The 25,804-nt window shown below is 38.5% G+C and overlaps 1 protein-coding gene across 7 annotated transcripts in view; it reads left to right on the top strand.

Moving 5' to 3' along the window:
- UBE3A (ubiquitin protein ligase E3A) overlaps positions 1 to 25,804 on the top strand; it is a 94,081-nt gene that overhangs the window by 52,067 nt on the left and 16,210 nt on the right. For all 7 annotated transcript variants that reach the window (XM_050932075.1, XM_050932023.1, XM_050932041.1 and 4 more), the window contains 2 exons: positions 6,104 to 6,414; positions 14,471 to 15,726. In XM_050932075.1, coding sequence (XP_050788032.1) covers positions 6,104 to 6,414; positions 14,471 to 15,726 — 1,567 coding nt within the window. The remainder of the gene's footprint in view (positions 1 to 6,103; positions 6,415 to 14,470; positions 15,727 to 25,804) is intronic.

Raw genomic sequence — 25,804 nt, forward strand, 5'->3', positions numbered from 1 at the left:
TTTGAGCTTCCACGTCTTTAAGCATCTTTCCAACCCTACTGTAATTATCCTTGATCTAGTCCATTGGGAATCAAGCAAGGTCATTCATCCTAACGTGCAGCGCAGTCAGTGGATTTTTTTCCCCCCACTCTCATCAGGATCCTTTTGAGCTTCACGTCCACATCTTGTATCCTTGTTCCTGATAGATAATGAACTCTTCTGTCTCTATTAGGTCGAGTGACAGGACTGTCAGTTCTTCTTAGTATGGAGTCCCTGGTCACATAGACATGTCTCTTCCTGATGTTGGTATGAATCTCACATTCTTCTGCAGTCCTCTGTACATCATCTTCATTTTTCCTTGGGCTCCAGTCCTTGGCTATCTCCATTCTCTCTTCTGCAAGGACTGGCTGCCCTTCTTTTCTTCCTCGACATCCCATCTGCCTGTTTCTTCTCCTCCTTCAACTCTCTTTCACCTCCACTAGCTGGTCTTTTCCTTGTCTTCATGGTCACATTCTTCCATTGATCACCCTCCTTCTCTGGTAGTCTGCCCTCCAGATCCTTTTGTGGACACCTGATGAACAAATATTTAGTTGTTTGTGCCACCTCCTCTTTTTAGATTAAATTATCAGCTCCCCATCTGAATTCTGTCATCATCTCCAGTCCTTGAATCTTTTCTGCCATGAAGGCTCTATCAGGTAACAGTTTATGCTTAAGTAGCTTCCATCAGATGTACATACCACAGCTGCCACATCTGACCATCTTCTTTGTCTCCTCTCCTCCTTGGGACACTTCTAGTATGTTGCCTCAGCAGTCATCATTGTCTTAACTTTGTAGTCCCTCCTTCTAGGGAGGGAAAAAGAGGACAAAAATCCCCCTAAATGCCTGCCTCCAAAATTCCACATACATTTCACTGTTAGCTGCTAGTTGTTCGTTTCAGCTACAGTTGTTTCCAGAAGTACATTATAAAAATACTGCAGCTGTATCAGTGATTTAAAGTTTTGTCTTAGAAGATCTCCTATTTGCCCTTTATTATATAAAAAATAAATGAAACAGTAATTCATGAATTAAAACATCAACATTTTAAATGATTTTTCTTCCATTTTTTATATAGAAAATGGGCACTGTTTTCCTTTTACTTCCATAATTTCCACGTGATGCCTGTTGACATCATTCACTTGTTGGGGATAATCTAATGCAGATTTTTTTTCATTGTGCTTGTTAAAGAAAGGAATTAGATAATGATAATGCTACCTTGGTACTTGAATTCCTACTGAATTAATTAGTATAGGAGATTGTAAACTTCAGTGAACATTAATGTATATGTTTTTCTAAAGGCATTAAATAGTGATGCTGCTCTGTGCAGAAAAGTATAAAAGTTAGCATGCACATAATGTGTAATCCTTTTTTTTTAAATACCCACCATACTCTGTACTGTTGTTATGCTAAATTACTACAAAATCTTTTATTCTTCTTTCAAAAATGTGTTATGTAATTTGAACACTTAAAGGTTGGGTTTTTTGCACAAGTTAATAACCTAGCCTAACACCAGATAACACAACTTTGGAATTTTACTTGTGAATTCCTTATTCAAAATAAAGCAGTAGACAGAGATGTGGTTTTAAATTTCTTCTAAAGCTGGTAAAATGTTTATGTAGCTCTCATTTGCTTGGTTGCCTAGTTATGTATGTGTTGCTCTTACATGTTTAGTTATTCACCATTTCTGTGCAAGTGTTGAGTTATTTGAAAAATGCAGATTCATGTGCTATTATGTATTTAAAGTATATACTCTCTCTTTTTATTATGAAGAAACTGTTCTTGAATTGTTCAATAAAACAAATAATCCCCCATAATCTATTCCACAATTTGCATATGAGCCTTGGACATGCTATATGCTATGATCTTGGAACCCAAATTATACTACTGAACAGACAGACAGACAAATTTGTGAGGCTAATGCCTAATAAAAATTGAAACACCTCTGAACTGGTGGTTATTTGTAATTGAATTATGGCATATTTATAAAGGGATGTCTGTAAGCATTCTCCATTATTCTACAAAAACAGTCAGTGTAAGTTAAAACTTATTTAAAATAAAAACCAAGATTTCAGATATTTCTTTGTAATATCTAAAAGCAAAATTATGACTCTGATTTTGGAGAAATTTACACATACACATTTCTGGAAGAAACTAGACGTGCCAGGAGTACTATGCTATGAAATATTCTGTGTCATTCAAACAGTGTACAGATGTAGATATTAGTATATAACACTTTTAAACTGAGCAGAGTCTACATAGGATTTCTACTGTCCTGCTTGACTTAGGGCTTGTCTATGTGTGGAAATTTACTGGCGTTCTTATACCACTCTAGTTGGACTGGTATAATTCCTTGTGTGGATACACATTCTGGAATAAGAGTCTTTTTCCGTTTTTAGTTTGTCACTTCCACACACTTTTTTTGCACAATTTTAACTATATGGGTTTAGATACAGAAAAATAGTTAAAATAGAAATAGAAAAATAGGAGTATGTTTAAATTGGTACAAAAATAGTGTAGATCAGTCCCTAGTGTCAACATTAATAATTTCATTGCTGATCTATCTCCAGATAGGTATTTATATTGCCCCTCCATCGTTATCAGATTTTGTCATTATACTTTCAATAACTCTGTGAGATATGCAAGTATTTAAGACTAAAACCCTGTGTATACTTTGAGTGATGGTCCTAGAGGTATTCCACACATCGTAGTAGTGTCCATTGACCTGCATGTGCGTGGTGTGTTCCTTCCTGCTCCTAGCCAAGGGTATAATAGGTAGTGCAGATCAACACCACTCCAGTTACCTCTTACCGCTGAGTTGGAACCCCTATTCCTTCATGCTCTTAGTTTTGCTCTGAGAATGACCACTCCTTGTTCAGTGTACATAATTTTAGATAGTTGTATTTTGTTATTTTAGAGATAGATAATAAGTAAGTTGTGGTTCTCTTCGGGGAACATCCCCACCCATGAGGACTATGCTCTGGATTCCAGGATTTAAAAATTTTCTCCTGCCCTTGCTCACTCTCTGAGCGATGAGCACCAGAGATGCCGTCACTGCCTTGAGAAGGCACATATCACGGCTCACTGCTCCATCTGCAGGTTCTTCTCACCCCAAACCAAAGACACTTGAGAGCTTTGCCTCCATAAGTACTTGATGGAGGAAGCCATGAGACCAGAACCACTATACAGCGTCCGTCTCCAGCAGTGAGCATCCCTGTGAACATGTCCCATGTCCTGGATCCATTGGTACCAAAGAAAAAGGACAAGTCCCAACAGGAAAGTAAAAAAAACTACTCTCACAGGCATAAGAGCAGATTCCCAATGCAGACTGCTTCTAAGCACAGCATTTCCTCCCAAAGTGAGATGTTGTGCATGGATCTGACCGGACCAGTGCCTAATAATTGCCCTGTTTTGTTCGTTCCCTCTGAAGCATTTAACATTGGCCATTGTCGGAAGACAAGATACTGGGCTACGGGGACCATTGTTGTGACCCAGTAGGCCATTCTTATGTTCTTAATTGATCCTTTCCTCTACATTTAAATATATAAGATGCTAACCTACACTTTAGTCTAAATAGGCTGGATCTAAATTCTCAGAATAAGGAGGATTTATACTGGTGTGTATAACACCCAAAGAAATACTGGGCACTTTATAAAAAACAAAGGTTACGCCAGAGATCTTGCAGTCTAAATTTAGACATGATTAAATAAGTGAGCATAACATTGCAGGGAATGGTTTAAGGAAGGCCAAATGTTACAGCAATAATATTATGTGGCTATTGTTGGACCATCACGGTTTTATGTAAAAAAATTATCTTGTATGTATCATGGAAAAATAGTCTTAAAGAGGGGTATGAGATATGAAAGAAGTAGTGGTTTGGACTTCATTTGGGTACGTGTTCCATGATGGGAAGTGGTAAAAGTAATGCATTATAGTAACTGCAAGAGAAGCAAACAAATGAGTTATCAAGGCAAGGCCTGCACTTTCCTTAGTAAGCTAAAAACAGCTTTAATGTTTGGTTTTAAAAGAACCACATGTACATGAAATTAGAACTGATCTTTGTTTCTTATAGTGTATCTATCCACTTCCAAACATCAAAATCCCCTACTTCTGACATTAAGGTCTCCCAAATAAATGTATCTAAATTGTGGGCCCGTTTTTACAGTTTTATATTTAAGGTCTGCAAAAGTGGGGCAGGGTGGCTGTAAAAAGTTGCTTTAATTTTGTAATGTGAATGGATACAACGTGGAAAAAACATTAAACAAATCAGTGGTAGGTTTTCCTATGTTGGGGTTTTTTTGTTGTTTGTTTTTTTTGGACTGGTAGTTAAACATTTCTAATCTGCTTCTGGCTTATCTATCTGCAATAGTTGACTTTATTTTGCTGGCACATCTCTCTTTTTACTTGCTCATTTAGGCTCTGTGTGATGTATCTGGGATGTCTTGTATATTCTCTTGGTTCTGGGCTCAAATTGGGCTTTCAGAAAATCAAGGTGACAAATTGTGAATACACTTGTGCTATAAAATTAAATATTTGAAAAGTCAGTCATCTTTAACTTGTACAGTGCTTGTTAAGCCCTGAGTTCAGTATTATGTTTTCTCTACAAAAGTTGAAGAAAACATCTAAAAATTTGCAATAAAATGTTCCTTATTCAGTTTTAAGTATTTGTCATCAGCTATTACATGGGGAGACAGAATTCTGATCTCGGGATTTGATAGATAGAGTAAATATTTATAGTTTGTAACACGTATCTAAATATAGTTTTTCATTTTCACATGGATAATGTTTTATTTAAATCTTGTTGTTAGACAAGTGTAAAACTCTAGGAAAGGATTATAATGCCTTACAGAACTATTTGAAGGCATAAGTAGAATTAAATGGTAAAATATAAAATAGAACCTTGCTCATTCACTCTTTGATGAAATGCAGACACGCCATGGAAGCAGATACTCAAGATTTTAGTTCAGTGTAGAGCAGTGAGGTTCTACAGCTGTTCTGGGCACAGAGCCAGTGCTGGTGACAACATATTTCCACTGTCATCTTTGTATCTAGATGTATCTGTATCATTCATTGCCCAGTTACAAGATTTTTGTTACTGACAGTGCTAGGCTCAGATGAGTTTCCTCTTTGCAGCTTGTCACTTCAAAAAGAAAGCAGGGGGAAGGAGGCAGCTGTATCTTTGAAACAGTACATGTCACTGGGTTAGTATCTATTTTAGAAAGTACTGCACCACCAAATATAATCAGAAAAAAAAAGAGAAGGGAAGATCTGTTGAAAGGATAGTCAGGGGTTCAAATGCCTTATTTGAGCCAGGGGAAATAGTTTTTTAGGCTTCAGATCCACTTTTATTTTATTCTCAGCAGTGTAATTGCCCTGAGTATTAATTAAATAAACATAGGACAGAATTCCGTTTTTGCTCCTGGAATGCTGTAAAACTGGAAATGTAATTTTTAAAGGATCTATATCTCGCTGGTTTCAATGGGAGTAGAAGGTGCTCAGCACCTAACAAGATCGGGTCCTAAATTAATCAAAGGGTGCTTTTCAGCTTGGACAGACTTAATGTCACTCTAGCATTTTTATAAAAGAAAACATAAACTTACAAGACTTTCAGATTGTGTGACAGTGTCATGAAAGTGCTTATGCAAGGTGTTGATCAGCCAACCAAGTGAAATGTTGCCTGTAACATGACAGAAGACTAATTTTAAATTTGGAATATCGAGATACTTAGCTTCAGTTAATTTATACCTCAGTTTTAACTGAGTGAGTTAGTTTCCCCCAGCAGAATTTTCATAGCAAACTTAAGTATTACATTTGAATGTAGAACTGAGAACTTTTAGTGCTGGAGAAACATGGTAAAAATCTGCTTTTCTTTCAATTTACATATGACCTGCAACTAAATTGTGCATTAAATATACTTTCTTTTGTCAAAATAAGAATCCTGCATTTTCAAAATCTCCTAATGCATGTCCTTTGATTCAGAAGTGTTTTATTTCAGTGTCTGACTAATCTCTGCTTTGATGATAATTTGAATAACCTTTGTATGTGAAAGCCATACTAATCCTTATGCTTACTGTTTGAATGTTTGGTACAGGAAGCGAGCAGCTGCAAAACATCTAATAGAACGCTACTACCACCAGTTAACTGAGGGCTGTGGAAATGAAGCCTGCACGAATGAATTTTGTGCTTCCTGTCCAACTTTTCACCGTATGGATAACAATGCAGCAGCCATTAAGGCCCTCGAGCTTTATAAGATTAATGCAAAACTCTGTGATCCTCATCCCTCCAAGAAAGGAACGAGCTCAGCTTACCTAGAAAACAATTCCAAAGGTGCCCATAACAACTCCTGTACTGACAGAAAAATGAACAAGAAGGAAATGCAAGGCCCGAGAGATGACTTTAAAGGTAAGGCATTATAGAATCTTTATAAAATAAAAATCCCTAAAAATGGTGGCGTTGGAAGCTTGTAGATTTCTTTCTCATGTCCAGTATATAAATCTAAAATTACAACTGTAGGTATCATCTGTGAACAGTTATACAGGATTCTAGATTGGAAGCAGATACTGCAATAAAAACTAGTGATTTGATTATTAGGATGTTCAGAATTGTTGGATAGCAAGTAGGTGGATATTCATAACCACTACTGTAACATTGGATACTGGTAGCCTGTATGGAGGAAGGGAAAGAGAACTGTACTGGAGTAGGCTAGATATTGCGGGAAATTGGATGGAGATTTCTGGAGAAAAAGATGGGGTTATATATGGAAGGAGAAGGCATTGAATTCAAGCACTGTGGATAAAATGCTGGAAAGGGAACCTAAGGCTCTCAGTGGAAGAGAGCTGCAGGTTTGGTGTGGAGGGGAAGGAAGCCAGGCCATGACTGTTGCTACATAACTGTTTAAGTATTCGGTATTTGGGCTGCATTTTAGAATAAGATTTTTACAAATACTACAAAAGGGCAGGATTCATGTCCAGAATTGATTTCAAACTGGATATTCATCACATCACTGCTAAAATATATGGGTGGGTTGGGTTATTATGGAAACATTTTTTGTTTTTTCTTAAAATTTCAAAAGTTAGTGTTGTCATGTGCTAATGTAACAGATGCTTCAGTACTGCCAGTTTACTGCTCAGTCGCATGACTCCTCAGTTGAATAGATTCTCAAGATTGCACTTTTCATTTTTGGCCTCTGAATTGTGTTTGGGAACAGACAGGTAAAGGAGGAAAGGAACAGCAAAAGGGCCAGCTAGGTTTCATGGTTTTCAAGCTTGGGTGAGGCAGAGCCGGTCAAAATAGAGTCGATTCTAGAGTCTGGGTTTGAATTGCACCTTCCTTTGGTACTAGGATGAGGAGGATTTATGGCCAAACTCCAGTAAACCAGCCAGTTCTTACACTGTGGCTTTTTTGCTGAGCCTGTTGATATTCCACACGCGCAAATCATTAACTTACAGATAAGATTGCTACAGTAAACACAGAAATTTGCTGACTTAATGTCATAAAGAAAAAGAAAAGAAAAAAAACAACTAAGGAAGTATATTATTAATGCCTTGGTTGTTAACGGAAAAAATACCTGTCTATGGAAAGATCTTGTTTAGACCTACATCTATAAAAGCTAAAACATATGCTAAGACAAATTCATTTGTAAGTTAGAGATCTGAAAAAAATACAGCATCCCATAACTGTCCCATAAGTGTGTTTTGAACACTAAAACGGTTGAACCTATTTACTTCTGCCTTTCCAGAAAATTACATCTGTACTCTGACAGACTTGTGTGACTTTGGCTATGACCAATACTTTACTTTCATCCCTAGCAAAGACTGAAATCCCACATTCACTGAAAAACCCAAAGCCTTTAACTGTGGAGCTACCTATTACATTTCCAAAATTAGTATTACTAAGGTACTGTTGCAACAGGTTGTGCAGACATGCAAGTTGAGATTCACTAACAATTAACTAAAAGGAAGGTATAACCTTTTTAGCAAAGGATAAAGGGATGTATTGCACCTGTAGTGTGCCATCCTGTTTGTTTGTAATATTAAAACAACACCTAGAGGCCCCCGTCAGGATTGGGGACCATTTGTGTTAGGCACTGTATACAAAACATAGTGAGAGATGGATCTGGCCCCTAATTTCTTACAGGGTGGGGAAAGGGAACCAACATCGAGACAGAGTAATTGTTGCAAGTGTCGTGTTCTGCATTTTTATGGTGAGGGAATTCTATCTAATCTACATCTTTAATCTTTCTATATTTAGCAGGGTGTTTTTAGTTTCTCTACTTCTTCACAGCTATGTGCATAGATTCTAGACAGTGGTTTCCTTGGAACTCTGGAGGCAGACCAATCCTGTGAGTCGCTGCTTCAGGCTAGGCCCCAGCCACTGCAGAACCTGCCAGTATTGACCTGTCTCCATAGCTGCTTGGACAGACTGACCATCCTCTGCAGAGCATTAGTGCCTAGAGGAAAAATCTTCTGAAGTCTGTTTGAGGCTCCCAACTAGCTTTGGAACCAAAATTTCCTTCTGAGTAATTTGAAATCCTGAATTACTGCTGTGGTCCTTCTGCAGCTGCAGTTGCTGGGGAAACAGCAATCAAATTTTAGAGTGCCAAGGAAAAGGGTAAGCAGCCTGCTATTACATTTGATTCTGAATGGCAGTTTTGAAGCTACTAAATTGAAAAGCTCAACAGCTTCCCCAAACAAAGCCCACCAAATCCATTGTTAAACAACATATGGGTTTGCCTTAGCCGTCTGTGCTACTGACCCTAAACCCAACAGTGAGCTTTTCCCTAACTCAGGGCAGTCTCAGAAAGCTGCAGCCCCAATTCATAGAAGAAAGTAGGGGACCTTTGTTTCATTTGCTGTTAAGGAGACAGACCATTTCTTTTTGGTCAGATCACTTCAGGAAGGGAGTCACATCAGCCTCTGTCTCTTCAGTCAGCCCAGGAGAAAGGAGCAACCCTCCAAGGAGTTAGCAGTGCTCCAAGAGCAGCCAGGGGAGTAGTTGTGGCAACTACTGCTAGAGCTTCTGCTAACTCATTGCTGAAAATTCTCTGTGGGGTGCTTTATGCTGCTGCTGCTGACCATGGCCATAGCACCATGCTGTTTCTGCTCATGGACAGTACAGAACATCTAGCGCAGATGACAGCGTAGAAACAAATGGTCAGTTTTTAACAAGGCAAAAGATTGGCAGTGAGATATCCCAAAGTTCCATGTTCTGTTGTTCTTTAATATGTATACCTTCAAGGTCTGGAAAACAGGATGAATAATGAGGTGACAAAATTAGGAGATGACTCACAATTGTGGAAGATAAATGAGACAAATCAGAAAGATGTAACAAGACTAGATAAATGGGTAAATAGTAGCAAATAAGTGACTGTTGAAAATGCAAAGTAATGTACTTTGGTAGAAATAACTTGAACTACTCATATTGCTGAGTCCTAAAAAGTGTGACCATGCAGGAAAAATATCTAGATGGGGGGTCAAGAGCTCAGTGCAAATCTCTATGCAATGTTTAATGACACTCAAAAAAGCAAACGTGAAGATGTATAAAGTATGCGCTAGAAAATATTTCTGAAAACAATATAATGTCACAATATAAATCAGAGGCACACTCTTATCTGGAATGCTGTATTCAGTTTTGATCACTCTCAAAAAAAAAAAAAATTTAAAAATGGCCGAATTAGATGTCCAGAGATGAGTGACAAATAGAGGCCTGAAAAAGCTTCCGTATAAAGAGATTGAAAAGATTGTTTTGTTTAGGGAAACTCCTAAGAGGGGACATGATAGAGACAAAATAACAAATGGTGCAAAAGTGATGGATCTGGGGATCTTATTTACCCTTTTCGTAACACAAGAACATTCAATGAAATTGAAAGGCGCAAACACTGAATGATAGAAGGAAATACTGTGCATGACACACAAATGGAACTCATTGCTATGAAACATCGAGACCAAGCGATTAATACTTTTTTTTAAAAAGCGTCATCTTTTTGTATGGGTAATGTGAATCATGCATAATTGCATGAGAGAAGGTGAAAGTGAAAAAAATTAGAAGGCATATATAACCTCATATGTCTAGCAGTAACTGATAGGAAGTGCTAGACATACTTTCCTATGGTCATTTTATTCTGTAATTGTTCACTATGGGAATTCTTGCATCTGGTGCTGATAACTATTAGAGACAAGATGTTGGACTGGCCTGGTATGGTGCTAGTTATGTCACTGGTAATGTTATCCATATATAAACAGATCATTTGGACTGTGCTTATAAGGTGTGAAGCTATAAAACTTGTGTTAAATGCCTGGAATGCAAGCTGTTTGGTCAGAAACATGCATTAGATATGTTTTATGTTTTTCGGATGTTAACATAAAAGAATATTGTACATATATTCTTGTTGGAAGTGGATGAGATTTGAATTGCAGTATATTTCAACAATAATCACTATCATAAAATGATCAATTTGTTATACAGTACAGCTAATAACCTCTGTAGTCCAAAGCCAGTGAATTTAGTACTTCATAAACATAGTTTGAGACTTATCGTGTGGCATAGAACCGAAAATGTTTGAGAGAGTTGACTATCACTTTCTTTTTATATCACAATTTGATTTCTAGATGTATGCTGCAACAAACCTAAAGTGTACTAGAAAGTAATTCCATTAACTACAAGTATATTCAGTACTACAGCTTTGTATTTTAGCAATAACATTTTTATGCAAATGAGTGGAGTCTGCTTTTTTCCACATGGACAAGAAGTTAAAGATCAGAGTCCTTCCTCTATTTTCAGGAACATAGTTCCTATATGAACTTCCACGGATTATTAGAGAAATTAAAGTTTAGGTTTTCTGCACAGCCACACTTCTGTAATCCTTATATTTTGCCAGTTTTATTAAATCTGCAACATATTCCTCAGAAATTTAATTTTCCATTTTTCTTTCTCTGATCATAGAATATCAGGATTGGAAGGGACCTCAGGAGGTCATCTAGTCCACTCCCCTGCTAAAAGCAGGACCAGTCCCCAGACAGATTTTTGCCCTAGATGACCCCCTCAAGGATTGAACTCACAGCCTTGGGTTTAGTAGGCCAATGCTCAAACTGCTGATCTGGTCTGTCTCACCTGGGCTTAATCCCTACCTCCCCCAGCTTAGTTCCTTTTTTTCCTCAAGTGTTCTTAGCAGTCTTCCTTCTTGGGCAGGGAGACAGTGGAGAAGAGCCAAGAGTAACTCGCTCTCCAGCCTTAAATAGGATTTGCATGTGGCAGGAATGCTTTGTTTCCTAGTTTGGTTCCAACCCCCTTCCTTTGGAAAAGTACCAGCATTTCAAGATGGTAACCTGTACCAAGTGACATGATCACACGACCCTGCAGTGTCAAAGCAGCATCCCAGGAAACTTCTCAGGAAGGTGGGAGATTAGTACCTTCAAAGTCCTATTGTCCTTCCTAATGGCCTATCCAGGCTGATTGCATACTTTCTGGTGGGCATTCCCCAAGTATACACATGGTTGTAATTATTGCATATTCAATATTTCTAACTTCAGATACAGAAATGATACATGCATACAAATTGGATAATCACATTCAGTAAATCATCACCTTTCCAGTGATACCTCACATGACCCATTTTGCATAAAACATCTTAGTTATGCCATATTCATATCATAACAGTATTTCTATGAAGAATATGGGGCATAATATCACAGATGTTAAACAGTAGCTACTAAAGTTAGACATTTTTAAATCAGTGGATCTGGATAACGTGCACCCAAGAGTTTTAAAAGAGCTGGCTGAGGGCCTTGCTGAACTGCTAATGTTGATTTTTCACTACATCTGGGAACCCTGGGGAAGTTCCAGAAAACTGGATCAAAGCTAATGTGCCAATATTTTAATAGGGTAAAGAGGATGACCCTGGTAATGATAGGCCTGTCACGCTGACATTTATGCTAGGCAAGATAATGGAGTGGCAGATACAGGACTCGATTAATAAAGAACTAAAGAAGGATAATGTAATTGATGCCAATCAACATGGGTTTATGGAAAATAGATCTTGTAAAACTAGCTTGGTGTATCTTTTTGATGAGATTACAAGTTTTATTGATAAAGATAATGGTGTTGCTGTAATATACTTAGATTACTGTAAAATATTTGACTTGGTAGCACACAATATTTTGATTTAAAAAAACAGAACAATATAAAACTAACGTCACACATTAAATGGATTAAAAACTTGTAAAGTGATAGGATGTTCTCAAAATGTAATTGTAAACGGGGAATCATCATCAAGCAGATGGGTTTCTAGTAGGATCCCACAGGGCTTCATTCTTTGCCCTATGCTATTTAACTTTCTATCAGTGATCTGGAAGAGACCATAAAATCATCATTGATAAAGCTTGCAGGTGACTTAATATTGAGGTAGTGGAATAATGAAGAGGACAGGTCACTGATACACTGCGATCTGGGTCATTTGGTAAGCTGAGCATAAGCAAATAATGTGTGTCTTAATACTGTTAAATGTAGGTTATAATTACAAAAAGGGGCACTCCGTCCTGGGAAGCAGTAATTCTGAAAAAGACTTAGGGGTCATGGCGGCTAATCAGTTGAACATGAATTCCCAGTACAACACTGCGGCCAAAAGGGCTAATTCAGTCGTCGGCTGTGTAAACAAGAATCTTGAGAAGGAGTGGAGAGATTCTGTTACTGCTATATTTGGCACTGGTGCAACTGCTGCCAGAATACTGTGTCCAGTTCAGGCATCCACAATTCAAGGATGATGTTGATAAATTGGAGACTGTTCAGAAAAGAGCCATGAAGATTATTAAAGGTTTGGAAAACGTGCCTTATAGTGATTGATTCAAGGAGCTCAATCTGTTTATTTTAACAACGAAAAGGTTAAGGAGCAACTTAATTATAGTCTATAAGTACCTACATAGGGAATAAATATTTGGCTCTTTAGTCTGGCAGACAAGGGTATAACAATATTCAATGGCTAAAAATTGAAGCTAGGTAAATTCAGACTGGAAATTAAGTGTAAATTTTTAACCATTGGAACCGTTTACCAGGGGTTGTGATGGATTCTCCACCACCAGCAGTTTTAAATCAAGATTGGGTGTGTTTTTTAAAAAGAGATGTTCTAATTCAAAAGTAATTATTTCGGGGAAGTTTTCTGGCCTTTGTTATACCAGAGGTCAGACAAGATGATCACGATGGTCCCTTCTAACTTTTGGATCTATTAACCTTTTTAGGTTCCGATCCTATAAACATTTAGGCATGGTAGTAACTTATGTGCGTAGTTATAGGTAATTTCACTGAAATCAATGAGATTGGTATAGGTAAAGTAATTTATAAGTAACTTACAAACAACTTAACTGTTTGCAAGATCAGGGCCTCAGAAAGGCTTCTGAAGGAGTGGGGAAAAAAGCAGCAACAGTAAAGAGGAAAAAGGATAAATCTTAAATAAATGGTTCACCAAAATAAGATTTTTTTCATATCTATGAGAATGACAGTTTGGCACCCACTGAAACTACCTTTTTAAAAATCAACTTGTATAGACTTAAATTAACATTAGTAGGCAACTTTAAGAATATCTGTTAGTTTGTTTAACTAATAAAGTGGCCCAGCACATACAGAAGAACCCCTTTGATTCAAAACCCATTGTGTATGTCAGATACACTGCAGCATGAATTCTGAGATTGATATTGATTATATATTTTTCTGAATGCTTTTCAGATGTTTCATATTCATGAGATGTTTTTAAACTGTTGCAGAAATTACTACTATAAATGACTATATTATCCTTCATTTACTGTATCACAAAATAAACAACTGTCTAGCTCTCTTGTGAAGAATCTATTTTTTAAAAAGTTAACATTTCTTATGGTACCTTATAATAAATAGTTGGTACTGAGCAGTGACCATACTTTTAGTAATTTTCAGCTTAGTTACTTTAATGGGCATTTGATCAACAGATTTTTAAGGACTGTGAAAAAATGAATTAAAAACAATGGTATCCTGTCCTGTAACATCAAATGGAGACGGTTTTACCAAGTACGTTGATGGGTTGGTCTTCATGCTTTAAGGTTTTTAAAGTTTTACACATTTAAACATTTTACTGACTTTGTTTCCAGGATATAATACCATTATATATTACCAAATGTATTTCGTTTTTCCTGCAATTCTGTTGCAAAGCTATCTCATTATTGCAATTGACTCCTAGGTCACAGAGCTTCGTAGAAGTAAGGAATAAAACATTCAAGTACAGTGTATGCTGTAAATAGATGAGTTTGTTTCTCCATGTTAATGAAATTACGAAGTAAATTTGTCTTAAACTCATTCAACAATGTCATGGTAGGAGGTATTAAATGTGAGGCGATAATGGTAAAAAATTGTGTATATCATTGCAACTTGATAAAAAAGTGAATGTATTTACTGTATCAAGTAAATTTCAAGTGTGGTCTCTTTTTTAACTTTATAGATGTGACTTACCTAACAGAAGAGAAGGTAGATGAAATTCTTGAACTGTGTAGAGAGAAAGAGGACTATTCTCCTCTAATTCGAGTCATTGGGAGAGTGTTTTCTAGTGCTGAGGCATTGGTACAAAGTTTCAGAAAAGCCAAGCAGCATACCAAGGAAGAGCTGAAGTCTCTTCAAGGAAAGGATGAAGATAAGGATGAAGATGAAAAAGAAAAAGCTGCCTGTTCAGCTGCTGCGATGGAGGAAGATTCCGGAGCAGCATCATCATCTTCATCAAGAGTAGGTGACAACACACAAGGAGATAACAACCTACAAAAATTAGGCCCCGATGAAGTATCTGTAGATATTGAAGCAGTCAGACGGGTCTACAGTAGATTACTTTCTAATGAAAAAATAGAAACTGCCTTTTTAAATGCACTTGTATACTTGTCACCTAATGTAGAATGTGACTTGACTTACCATAATGTGTACTCTCGGGATCCTAACTATCTGAATTTGTTTGTAATTGTTATGGAGAATGGTAATCTTCATAGCCCTGAATATCTGGAAATGGCACTGCCATTGTTTTGCAAAGCAATGAGCAAGCTACCCCTTGCAGCTCAAGCAAAACTAGTCAGATTGTGGTCTAAGTACAGTGCAGAGCAGATTCGGAGAATGATGGAAACATTTCAACAGCTTATCACCTACAAAGTCATAAGCAATGAATTCAACAGTCGCAATCTAGTGAATGATGATGATGCCATTGTTGCTGCTTCAAAGTGCTTGAAAATGGTTTACTATGCAAATGTAGTCGGAGGGGATGTGGATACAGACCACAATGAAGAAGAAGATGAAGAGCCCCTCCCAGAATCCAGTGAATTAACTCTTCAAGAGCTTCTGGGTGAGGAAAGAAGAAATAAGAAAGGGCCTCGAGTGGACCCACTGGAAACTGAGCTTGGTGTAAAAACTATAGATTGCCGAAAACCACTTATCCCTTTTGAAGAATTTATTAATGAACCACTGAATGATGTTCTAGAAATGGACAAAGACTACACTTTCTTCAAAGTAGAAACAGAAAACAAATTCTCTTTTATGACGTGTCCCTTTATATTGAATGCTGTTACCAAGAACCTGGGATTGTATTATGACAATAGAATCCGCATGTACAGTGAACGACGCATAACTGTGCTGTACAGTTTAGTTCAAGGACAGCAGTTGAACCCATATTTGCGACTCAAAGTGAGACGTGATCACATCATAGATGATGCACTTGTCAGGGTAAGTCATGCAACAGTGTAAAACTTAAACATGCTATACTGTAATAGTAGCTAGAACCCTTCACTACCTCAAAAGCGAAAATGTACTTATTAGTTATTAGGTTTCTTCAAGGTGAAATGCATCATACAAACTTAAGGTCCTATCCTGCACACGCTATTGATGGTACAGCATCATGAGACTACTTTGGATAGTAAGCATAACCCCTCTGATGTTTGCAGACTTTGAACCTAAATTGATAAACATCTTGTCCATTAGTAGTGTGGTATGCGGTATTGAGTGCAGCCCTTGCTACTGGACATTGGCATGCCAACTCCTTTCATGTCTATTGAAGCTCCTTATTTTCCCTTGAACAAACTTTCTTTAAATTATCCTTTGGGGCTGAAATGTTCTATACTTGACCTTAGTCAAAAGGTGAATTTTATTTTTCAGGAGGGAGTTTGAACAAAAGCCATTACATTGAGTTCCACAAAAGAGAGAAGTTTCTCCTTCTATTTTTAAAAAAAAAATTTTTTTTGAATGCACACACAATGAGCAAAACTTACATTTTAAAATATTCCTGTGGCTTCATCTAAGTATATTAGTAAACCACAGCTTGTAGGGCAGAAGGAAGGGTGGCTTCGAGCATCTGAAAACTGCACCAATAACCTGCTAATATGTACTCTGACAAGCCTTATTACTCTAGGGATATGGCTTCTTAAATTAAAACTCAGTGTAAAAGCAAAAATTGCTAGAACCGCTTTTGAGCACAAAGGAATTAGTGGGTTATGCAAGTCATTCACTATGAAAAATAGTATATAGTAAATAAATAACATATAATGGAGAGAAGTTATAAGCATATTTTCTCGTATGAATATAACAACTTAACTTTTTAGGACTGGGCAACAAAGAGATGAGGTGGGTAGTACTAAAGCCAACTGTAAACAGAAAGGGAGTAGGCAGGAGGACTCCTATCTACCCAAGGTGAAGATCTGTGACAGAACCTTCATTAACACAGTTGTGACCTTTTTTTAAGGTTCGCTTGTCTCAGACCACTTCTCCCCTTCCAAGTCTTTCTGTGTGCTCAGCTACTGTTTACCTGTAATTTCTGTTACTAATAAACTACATTGGTGATACTAAATTTATTTAGTTTATACTGTTACTGAAGAAACAGAATTGAGAGCCCCCAAGTAAGCTTCCAGTTCAATGTTGTGAGTACATTTTAACTTTCAAACAGCGTGGCTGCTTCTTGGGTGGTGATAAATATGACCAAACTGAAAAGAGTCCTGCTTCAAGTACTAGCACGGAACTTGTGGAGGGAAAATGGCTTTTTTTCCCTTTGAACTCATCTGAGACATTCTGCACCTGAGAAACAGCCAGGTTGTTGTGAAGCTTAACTTTACTCCATGTACCAATATTTTATCATTTGAGTAAGAATGTGCTTAGTGATTTCACTGCTTGTCTGGTTTATAGCTATAACCAAATGTATGGTGTTATGTTTAACCTAATGGGTTATTGCCTAAACTCCAGGTGGCTTCTAGATGCTTAAATTCTAGGGGACAGCAGGAAGCAAAGTACACTTTTTCTGATTATAATACTCTGAGAGAATGGGCTAAAACTAGGTAACAGCCAGTTTCAAAGGAATATTAAACGTTGTGAATTCATGCAGGGAGGGCTGATTGGGGAGGAATAAAATATGCAAATATGTGAAAAAGCACTCAAGGCTTATCTACACTTACAGCGCAGCAGCGGCACTGTTACACCGGTGAAGGTAGTGAAGATATTGCCTATGCTGAAGGGAGAGCCCATTGGTGAAGGTACTCCACTTCCCTGAGAGGCAGTAGCTATGTCCTCGGGAAAAGTTCTCCTGTTAACATAACTGGTGATTGGGTTGGTATAACTGTCACTCAGCAGTGTGAATAAATCACAGCACTGAGCAATGTAGTTGTACTAACATACATTGGTAGTGTAGACCAAGACTTAGAAGGAGATTGCTTATTGTGGAAGGAAATTAAAATCTTTTGACAAGAACAAAAGAACTGATTTCCCTGCCTACCAATGTTAATCTGAAGAACATGTGCATTTTCAACTGGCTCAGTTTTGATTGCTTTCTAATAAACCTGATCTCAGTTAAGACCAGCGGAATTGAATTGTGGTGTGAGTTAGTTGGGACAAGAGCTGCTGGCCTTTTCTGGAAATAAAGACCTTTTCTACCATTAGGGAAGTGAAGGTTCAGATTTGTCAGGCAAGGGAACTGTGGGGTGCCCTCCCCAACAGATACAGTAAGGGATCCCATGTAGGCTGGTGTGTACATGAAGATATCCATTAGACCTAAGGAATACTGTGCAAGGATACAAAATGTAACACCTTGGCCTGGCTCTTATATAACAGCAAAGTCAGGGAAACTAGTTACAACACTTATCTCCTGATACATTACAGTTTGAAATATGAATGGCACCAAATCCCAGTTTTTTCCTCTAAATACTAGATAACACTGCTTTCCTGGTCCAAGGTTTCTACCTTGGTCCATAACAACATAAAAACCCTGGACCAGGAAAACTGTGTTATCTAGTAATTAGAGGGGAAAACTGGGATTTGGGTCACCTGGGTTCTATAATATGCTTAGCTACCTCATTGTAAAGCATTTTGAGGCCTTTTGACAAAAAGCAATTGCATGAATGCCAACCAAGTATTAAGTGTTCCAGTCTGTATGCAGATATTTATAGGACCCTTCTTATTTCTCTGTCCTCACTGGTATTCAAAACAATTTGTAGTTTAATATCCTTAACTTCCATAATGATCAGGGAAATTTGTAATGTAAGACTAGGGGTGAAATTTTAAAAGCACTTGAATGATGTAGGCTTCTGAGCCCCATTTTCAAAAGTGACTTAGGCACATACAAGCTTGAGTGTGATTGAAAGTATTAGTAAATGGATATTGTTTAAAACAAATAAAAAGAAGTTCTTCTTCACACAGTGCACAGTCAACTTGTGGAACTCCTTGCCTGAGGAGGTTGTGAAGGCTAGGCTTATAACAGCGTTTAAAAGAGAACTGGATAAATTCATGATGGTTAAGTCCATAAATGGCTGTTAGCCAGGATGGGTAAGGAATGGTGTTCCTAGCCTCTGTTTTGTCAGAGGATGGAGATGGATGGCAGCAGAGTGATCACTTGATCATTGCCTGTTAGGTTCACTCCATCTGGGCCACCTAGCATTGGCCACTGTCGGTAGACAGATACTGGGCTAGATGGACCTTTGGTCTGACCCAGTACGGCCGTTCTTATGTAGGATTGCTTCCCCGATTTTCAAACGAAAATTTTCAGATCTGACTAGATTAATAGTTAATTTGTTAAATACTTTATATATAGTGTTTAGTTCATGGGTGAATTAATGCTGCTGTAAGAATGTTTTTAATACTTTGACTTTTATACATTCAAATTTGCAACTTTCATGTTAATTTATCTTGGAATTTTTGCATATTATGAAACTTATTGCTATGAACACTAAGTGTCTGAGCAACAGTAAGTCATTACATACTCAACAGTCAATAAATATACAGGTTTAGCTAATTTCTTCTTTATTAATTCAGTTCCATATGATGATTCACTTATATGAAATAACTGCATTTGAATAATTAGTTCCATCAACCAGGTGCCTCATAACATCAGTTGAGACATGCAGTAATCATCTTCAAATGTATTGCCTGTGGTTTTATTGATTAGATTAAAATTGAGTTAGGAGGGGTATGTCCGCTTAAGTACATAGAATTAGTTACCTGAAAAAATCTCCTGCATCATTTATTAATAAGTAGCATAAATAACTTTGTTACACATTTGAAAAAACAGACTGCTAGCCACTCCATGATCACACTACTTGAGTACTGTCAAGTAGTGTAAAAATAAAACTTTTCCGACCCACTATTGTATTTTAATATATTAAACTATTAGTTGAAATACTTCCTAGATAGCTGCTTTAATTTGCTTCTTCGTGGAAGGATGGAAAGGTGGTAGTGATTGTTGTTGATTAGACATACCTTTTATACAAAATTTTATTAAGTTTCCATCTCTTTGCTCAGTCTACTTCCTTATACCTGTAGAGAAGCTCTTCCACTTTTTTCATCTGTTGGATTAGAATGAACCGCCTCAGAGTCATTACAGCTATGAATGAGCAACCTTAATTTCTCTCCAGTTTATACTCCTTGAATGGAATTAAGTTCCACTTGCAGAATCTTTATTGCTGATGGTCCCACACCAAGAAAGAACTCAGCTTGACTAATTCCAGGCTAAATTTGGAGGACTGGCCATTAAGAAAACTGTCCTTATTTGTAAATAGAGCAAATTTGTCTGGAGTCATTAAGGGATAACTATGAAAGTATGCAGTGACACGGTCATTTTTGGAGTGCAAGTAATACTTAAGAATACCTATGCCACCAGACTCTGATTCTACTTTTCCTTCAAACTCTCTAGACCTACTGTGATTGTGCAACTTCCTCCTTATGCCTGATGTGTTCCCACAATCATTAGGCAGAGAATATTGATATTCTGTTCCAAGATTCTGAATTTTCTTCTGACAAACCATTTTGATTTTTAAAAAAATCTAAGTTATAGTTATTAAAATAAAACTAATTGTAAACATACTGAATTTTCTGTTTCCAAAATTAAGGGTTTGAATAATTTCTATGTTATAAAAAATACAGGACTAGCGTATAAATTGTGCGTCTGAGAGCACAAAATGTTCTTTTGCTATTGCATGTCAAATAGTTTTTCCTTTGCCTCCATTGCAGTTTAGATATAGTTCACTGACTGCTGTTAGTGACTGCCGTGGTCTGTTATCCATGCTTTCTACTAAGAGCTGTTTTTCCTGCTAAACAGCAGTTGTCTGAGGGACAAGATTGACCCTAGAAGCAAATAACCCTGCAGACTTGAATTGAGATGCCCCAGGAACCTTGCCTAAACCTAACTCAACCTAACCTTGCTCTAACCTAGAGCATATCGTGGAATCAGGTCAGTGACTCAGATGAGCCCACCTTTTTTGGCACTTCTACAGCTGACCTCCTCATGGACCTTCACTGGATATGTCTAAACTGCAATGTAAGCCCAGGGTTTCTGGGACTCAAGTTCTCTGGCCCATGTTAGGGAACCCTGGTCTTAAGCATCTCCATTATATTTTAACTCTGTTAAGGCTTTTCTAAAATGTGCTCGAACCTGCAGTGCACAGGCCTGAGTCAAAGTAACCATATCCCAGAGTTCCTAGCCCTATCCCCTTCCTCACCAAAATGTGGCTGCTCTAGTCCTAGGACCATGGGGCATTGTGGAAAACTGTACTGCCTGCCCTTCATGTTACCAGAAAGCAGCTCGATTTGTAAAAGGCTTGATTGGTTCTCTCTGCGTTGCAAACCTAGGAGTCAGTGACAGTGTGCTTGCAGATCATTGATCTGAAAAGAATGAGTTAATGCTGACCTGAGCTGCTGCTGTTCACAATGTAGGGGTGACTTCCATTTTCAGGAGAGTGCATTACATATTATTGGGATAGAGAGGACTAAGGAAGTTGTCACATGGAATTGTAGGCTACTTCCAACTAACACCTGGGACCCGAGTCAAGAGGGGCTGTGTCTATGCTGCAGAGCAATAGGGCCAATGTTCCCTCTAATTTTTTCCATCCATGCATGGAATAAATTTTCTTATGTGCACTGAGGTATGTGCGCCACCAGTAGAAACAAAAAACCTAGATATAATATATAATATTTAAAAGTTACCATAGGGATAATTACTCAAGGCAGGACAGGTTAGGGATTTTAGAACACACTACTCAAAGAATTAAACGTAAGTGTAAGCGAAATAAAAATTACAAAATGCATAGATCAGTCTAAACACTAAAATAACATTTTGGAATAATAAAATTACAGAGAATATATGTGCATTGCAGGAAGTACCAACTAGTAACAACAACAGTAATACAAGTACACCTCTACCTTGAGATAACGCAGCCTGATATAACACAAATTCGTCTATAATGCGGTAAAGCAGTGCTCGGGGGAGAGGGGCTGCGCATTCCGGTGGATCATAGCAAGTTCGATATAATGCGGTTTCACCTATAACGCAGTAAGATTTTTTGGCTCCCAAGGACAGCGTTATATCAAGGTAAAAGTGTATGTGTTGGGAGGTGACAGAAACTCTGTGTGTGTGTGTGTGTGTGTGTGTGTGTGTGTGTGTGTGTGTGTGAGAGAGAGAGAGAGAGACAGAGACTGTGTGTGTTTGTGTTTGTGTTTGAGAGAGAGAGAGACTGACTGTGTGAGCTGGCTTCTGGGGATATCTCAGAAACAGTGCACTGTCTCTTTAAGAAAGGCACTCAGCTGAGAGCCATTCACCATTCAGACTGCAGCAGCTTTGAGTCCTCCTGAGTCAGGCTGTCCCCTCTGCCCTGCTCTGCGTAGGTGGGAGGGATAGCTCAGTGGTTTGAGCATTGGCCGGTTAAACCCAGGGTTGTGAGTTCAATCCTTGAACTGGCCATTTAGGGGTCTGGGGCAAAAATCTGTCTGGGGATTGGTCCTGCTTTGAGCAGAGGGTTAAACTATATGACCTCCTGAGGTCCCCTCCAACCCTGACATTCTATGACCTAAATCCTCTGCGGGGGACAGGGACACCCTGACATCAGCACTCTCCCCCCACCTCCTGCTCTGCACAGCCAGCAGGAGGGTCCCAGGAGCAGCTTCAGGACAAAGCAGCATGGGGGGAGGAGCACCTAAACACATGCTGCTGGCTGTGCACACTCTGCTATCAGCTGGGCAGAATTTAAATCTCTCCTGTGCGGCCGCCAAGCACACAGCTTACAGGGAACACAGAATAGAGCTCACATCCTGCGTCCTGGCTTAACTCGACCTCAGACCCTCCCGCCCTGCAAGATCCTGATTCCAAACCTTGGACAATTGCAGTATAGACACAAGGGGGAGTTAGGCTTGAGCCTTGGCTCAAGCACAGACTTACACTGAAGTGTAAACGTACTCACTGAGGACTTCCAATCTACTTTATCCATTGCTATCCAGCCAACTTCACTCTAACAGTGTAGTTTTAATTACTACCTCAGTCTGCAGTCTCCTTAAAAATCAGGCGTGTTGAGAAGGCCAATCTGAAATAACATTTAACTTTCATATCAGCAGATTTAATCCCTCATGTAATATAAAATCCATTAATATGACAAGAAAATCCCAGCACCATGCCTGTGAAAAGATAGTGTTTTTTGAAGGAAATTATTTGGAAACTGTGCATTGTTCCTCGTAACTTCTGTGATTTATAAAACTTACAATAAAATATTTATTGCCAGCAACAGTTTACTCCAAAGCCAACAATACATCATGATTAGCTGTCAGTGAGAAAAAGGATTGGGCAACAAAGAGATCAGGTGGGTAGTACTAAAGCCAACTGTAAACAGAAAGGGAGTAGGCAAGAGAACTCCCATCTACCCAATGTGAAGATCTGTGACAGAACCTTCATTAACACAGCTATGACCTTTTCAGAGTAACAAAATAGCATCTGTGATATTGACTCTAGTGTTCTTAATATAATATTATGAAAATCATTGCTGCATACACTTCATATTTGGTTTAAATATTTATTCTTGCTATGTATTGCAGTAGCATATATGATCCCAGATCAGGACCCCTTATACACATCAAAAAAAATATTTTCTTTTGTGAAAAGTTTAGAGTCCTAAATTTGAACTGAGACACAACAGGTAGATATAGTGTAGTTGTGGGGAGAACCAATATAAAACTAATATAACTCTATGAGATTTTGCTGCACAAGTACTTAAAAAAGATAGTATATTTCTTTCAAGAATATTTCGATCCTTTGAGACTAAATATGAATTAATTTTTACTGAAGATATGGGAAGCCAAATGGGCAGTCCTTTTCAGCTAAACCACAACTATGTGTACCCTGGGGTCCTGTAAATTTTATATAAAATTTGATCATTCCTCTTTTAGTTCCATTAACCTCTTTGCTTCACTTTTAGGACCCTTCATGCCTTAACTCTTCCCCTCTCCCCCCTCTTATATATGGTATGGAGCCACCAGTACCCATCATTGCTCCACCAATGATGCTTGCCTTCATTGCCACTTAGTCAAATTATCCAGAAAACATCTACATACTTTCATGCTACCCCTTTTGCATGAGAGGAATTCTCCATAAAAATCCTCGAAGCCACTACATTATGCTCCTCCACATTGTACTCCTGGGGAAATTCTGCACCACTGCGCACGTGCAGAATTCATGTCCCCGCAGATTTTTTTTCTCTGCAGAAAATACATTCTGTTGGAGAGGAGCTGCAGTTACGATTTTTGCCCACCAAGGGCTGCTGTGGCACCAGAACAGAGGGCAGCCGGCTCAGCGGCCATAGTAGCCAGCAGCTGATAGGGAAGAGGAGAGGCTGCGTTCCTCACAGCGCCCTGTCCATTAGGCCAGGTGTGGAGGCACAGGATACTCGGGGGATGGACAGAGAGTAGAGTTGGTCACATAGACTGGGGTTCAGAAGGGTTTGTGGAGGGGGGCAGACTGGGGTGGGAGGCTTAATGGGAGTGGGAGTGCAGAGACACCAAGAACAGGGGGTGACTGAGTAGGGGTGCAGGGACACATGGGGATGGCGGGAGGTGGGTGCAGGCACACATGGGGACAGAGGCAGAGGTGCCTAACTGAATGGGAGAGGCTAGGGATCTGCATGGTGGAGGCTCTCCAACAATCCCTTTCCCCTATCCCAAAAAACTATTCCATACTTCTCCCACCCACACACAACAACCCTCAAGGTTCACACCCAGGCTTCTTCCCAGCAATTACTTCCCTCTCCCTCAGCTCCTCTGTTAACCCTGACTTTTCCCCCAAGCCTTTGCACTGCTTCTGAGGGGTACAGGGATTACGGCTCTATATTGTAGCTTAAATGAATTATTATTCAAAGTTCTGTATTAATATGCCTACTAATGAATCTATTTGTCAAAAACATTTCCTGAATCTTTTTTGTTGTCAGTATTGTTACAGACATACTTGTTGACAAGTATTTTGAAATAAATGACCAAAATAATTGAAACTGACATGATTACATTGTTGTTTTCACAAATAAATTTGCAGAATTTTAAAATATTGTGGGCAGAATTTTTAATTTTTTGGTGCAGAATTCCCCCAGGAGTAACATTCATCTCTTCTGTGATGCCTGGAAAACATTTGACAATGGCCAGGCAGTTCTTAAGCTGTGATCACAGTACACTTGTAATTTTCTCACTGTTACCTAGTCCTGCCCCCTCATCTTTATGTAAGTTTATAGGGACTGGGAAGGTGGTCTTGGGTATGTTTGGGGCGAGGTGGTTGGCATCAGGGAGGGGAGGCTAGCACAGTTGGGCTAGGACCTCTAGGCACTACTGCAATGTAAATAATTTCAATAATAATTAAATTTAGGATTTTTTCCTGTGGTTGATCAGCAAACTGAATGAATGGTGTAATTTGGAATATCTGGGATTATAGGCAAGTATTACTGGCATACATATTTCTGTTGTATGGCAATGGATACAACCAGAAAAATTAAAGTAAGGGCTTGTCTATGCTGAGCTTTTTGTAATAGCATAGAGAAACTCAATATAGTTGCACTGATGCAAACCCCCAGTGTAAACAGTGATTTATGCAGGTGTGGGAAGTACACTAAGATGTACCACAGCAAGCTACTGCTTACTTTCATGTGTCTGCATAATGGTGTGCATCCCCTGCTGCAAAAAACTCCAGTGTAGGTAATCCAGAAGACTAAATATTGTTTATTTTCTTATGCCAAAAGAGTACTCCTGATTAGACAGAAAAGTGATGCAATCCCATCAAATATCAGAGGGGTAGCCATGTTAGTTTGGATCTGTAAAAAGCAAGAGAGAGTCCTGTGGCACCTTATAAACTAACAGACATAAGAATCAGACTGATTTTTGCCTGCATATTTATACCTGCCTCTGGAAATTTCCACTACATGTGTCTGACGAAGTGGGTATTCACCCACAAAAGCTCATGCTCCAATACATCTGTTAGTCTATAAAGTGCCACAGGACTGTTTGTCGCTTTTTACCATCCTATCAAATATTC

Source organism: Gopherus flavomarginatus, chromosome 1 (genome assembly GCF_025201925.1).
Source record: "Gopherus flavomarginatus isolate rGopFla2 chromosome 1, rGopFla2.mat.asm, whole genome shotgun sequence".
In the NCBI taxonomy this organism is placed as follows: domain Eukaryota; kingdom Metazoa; phylum Chordata; order Testudines; family Testudinidae; genus Gopherus; species Gopherus flavomarginatus.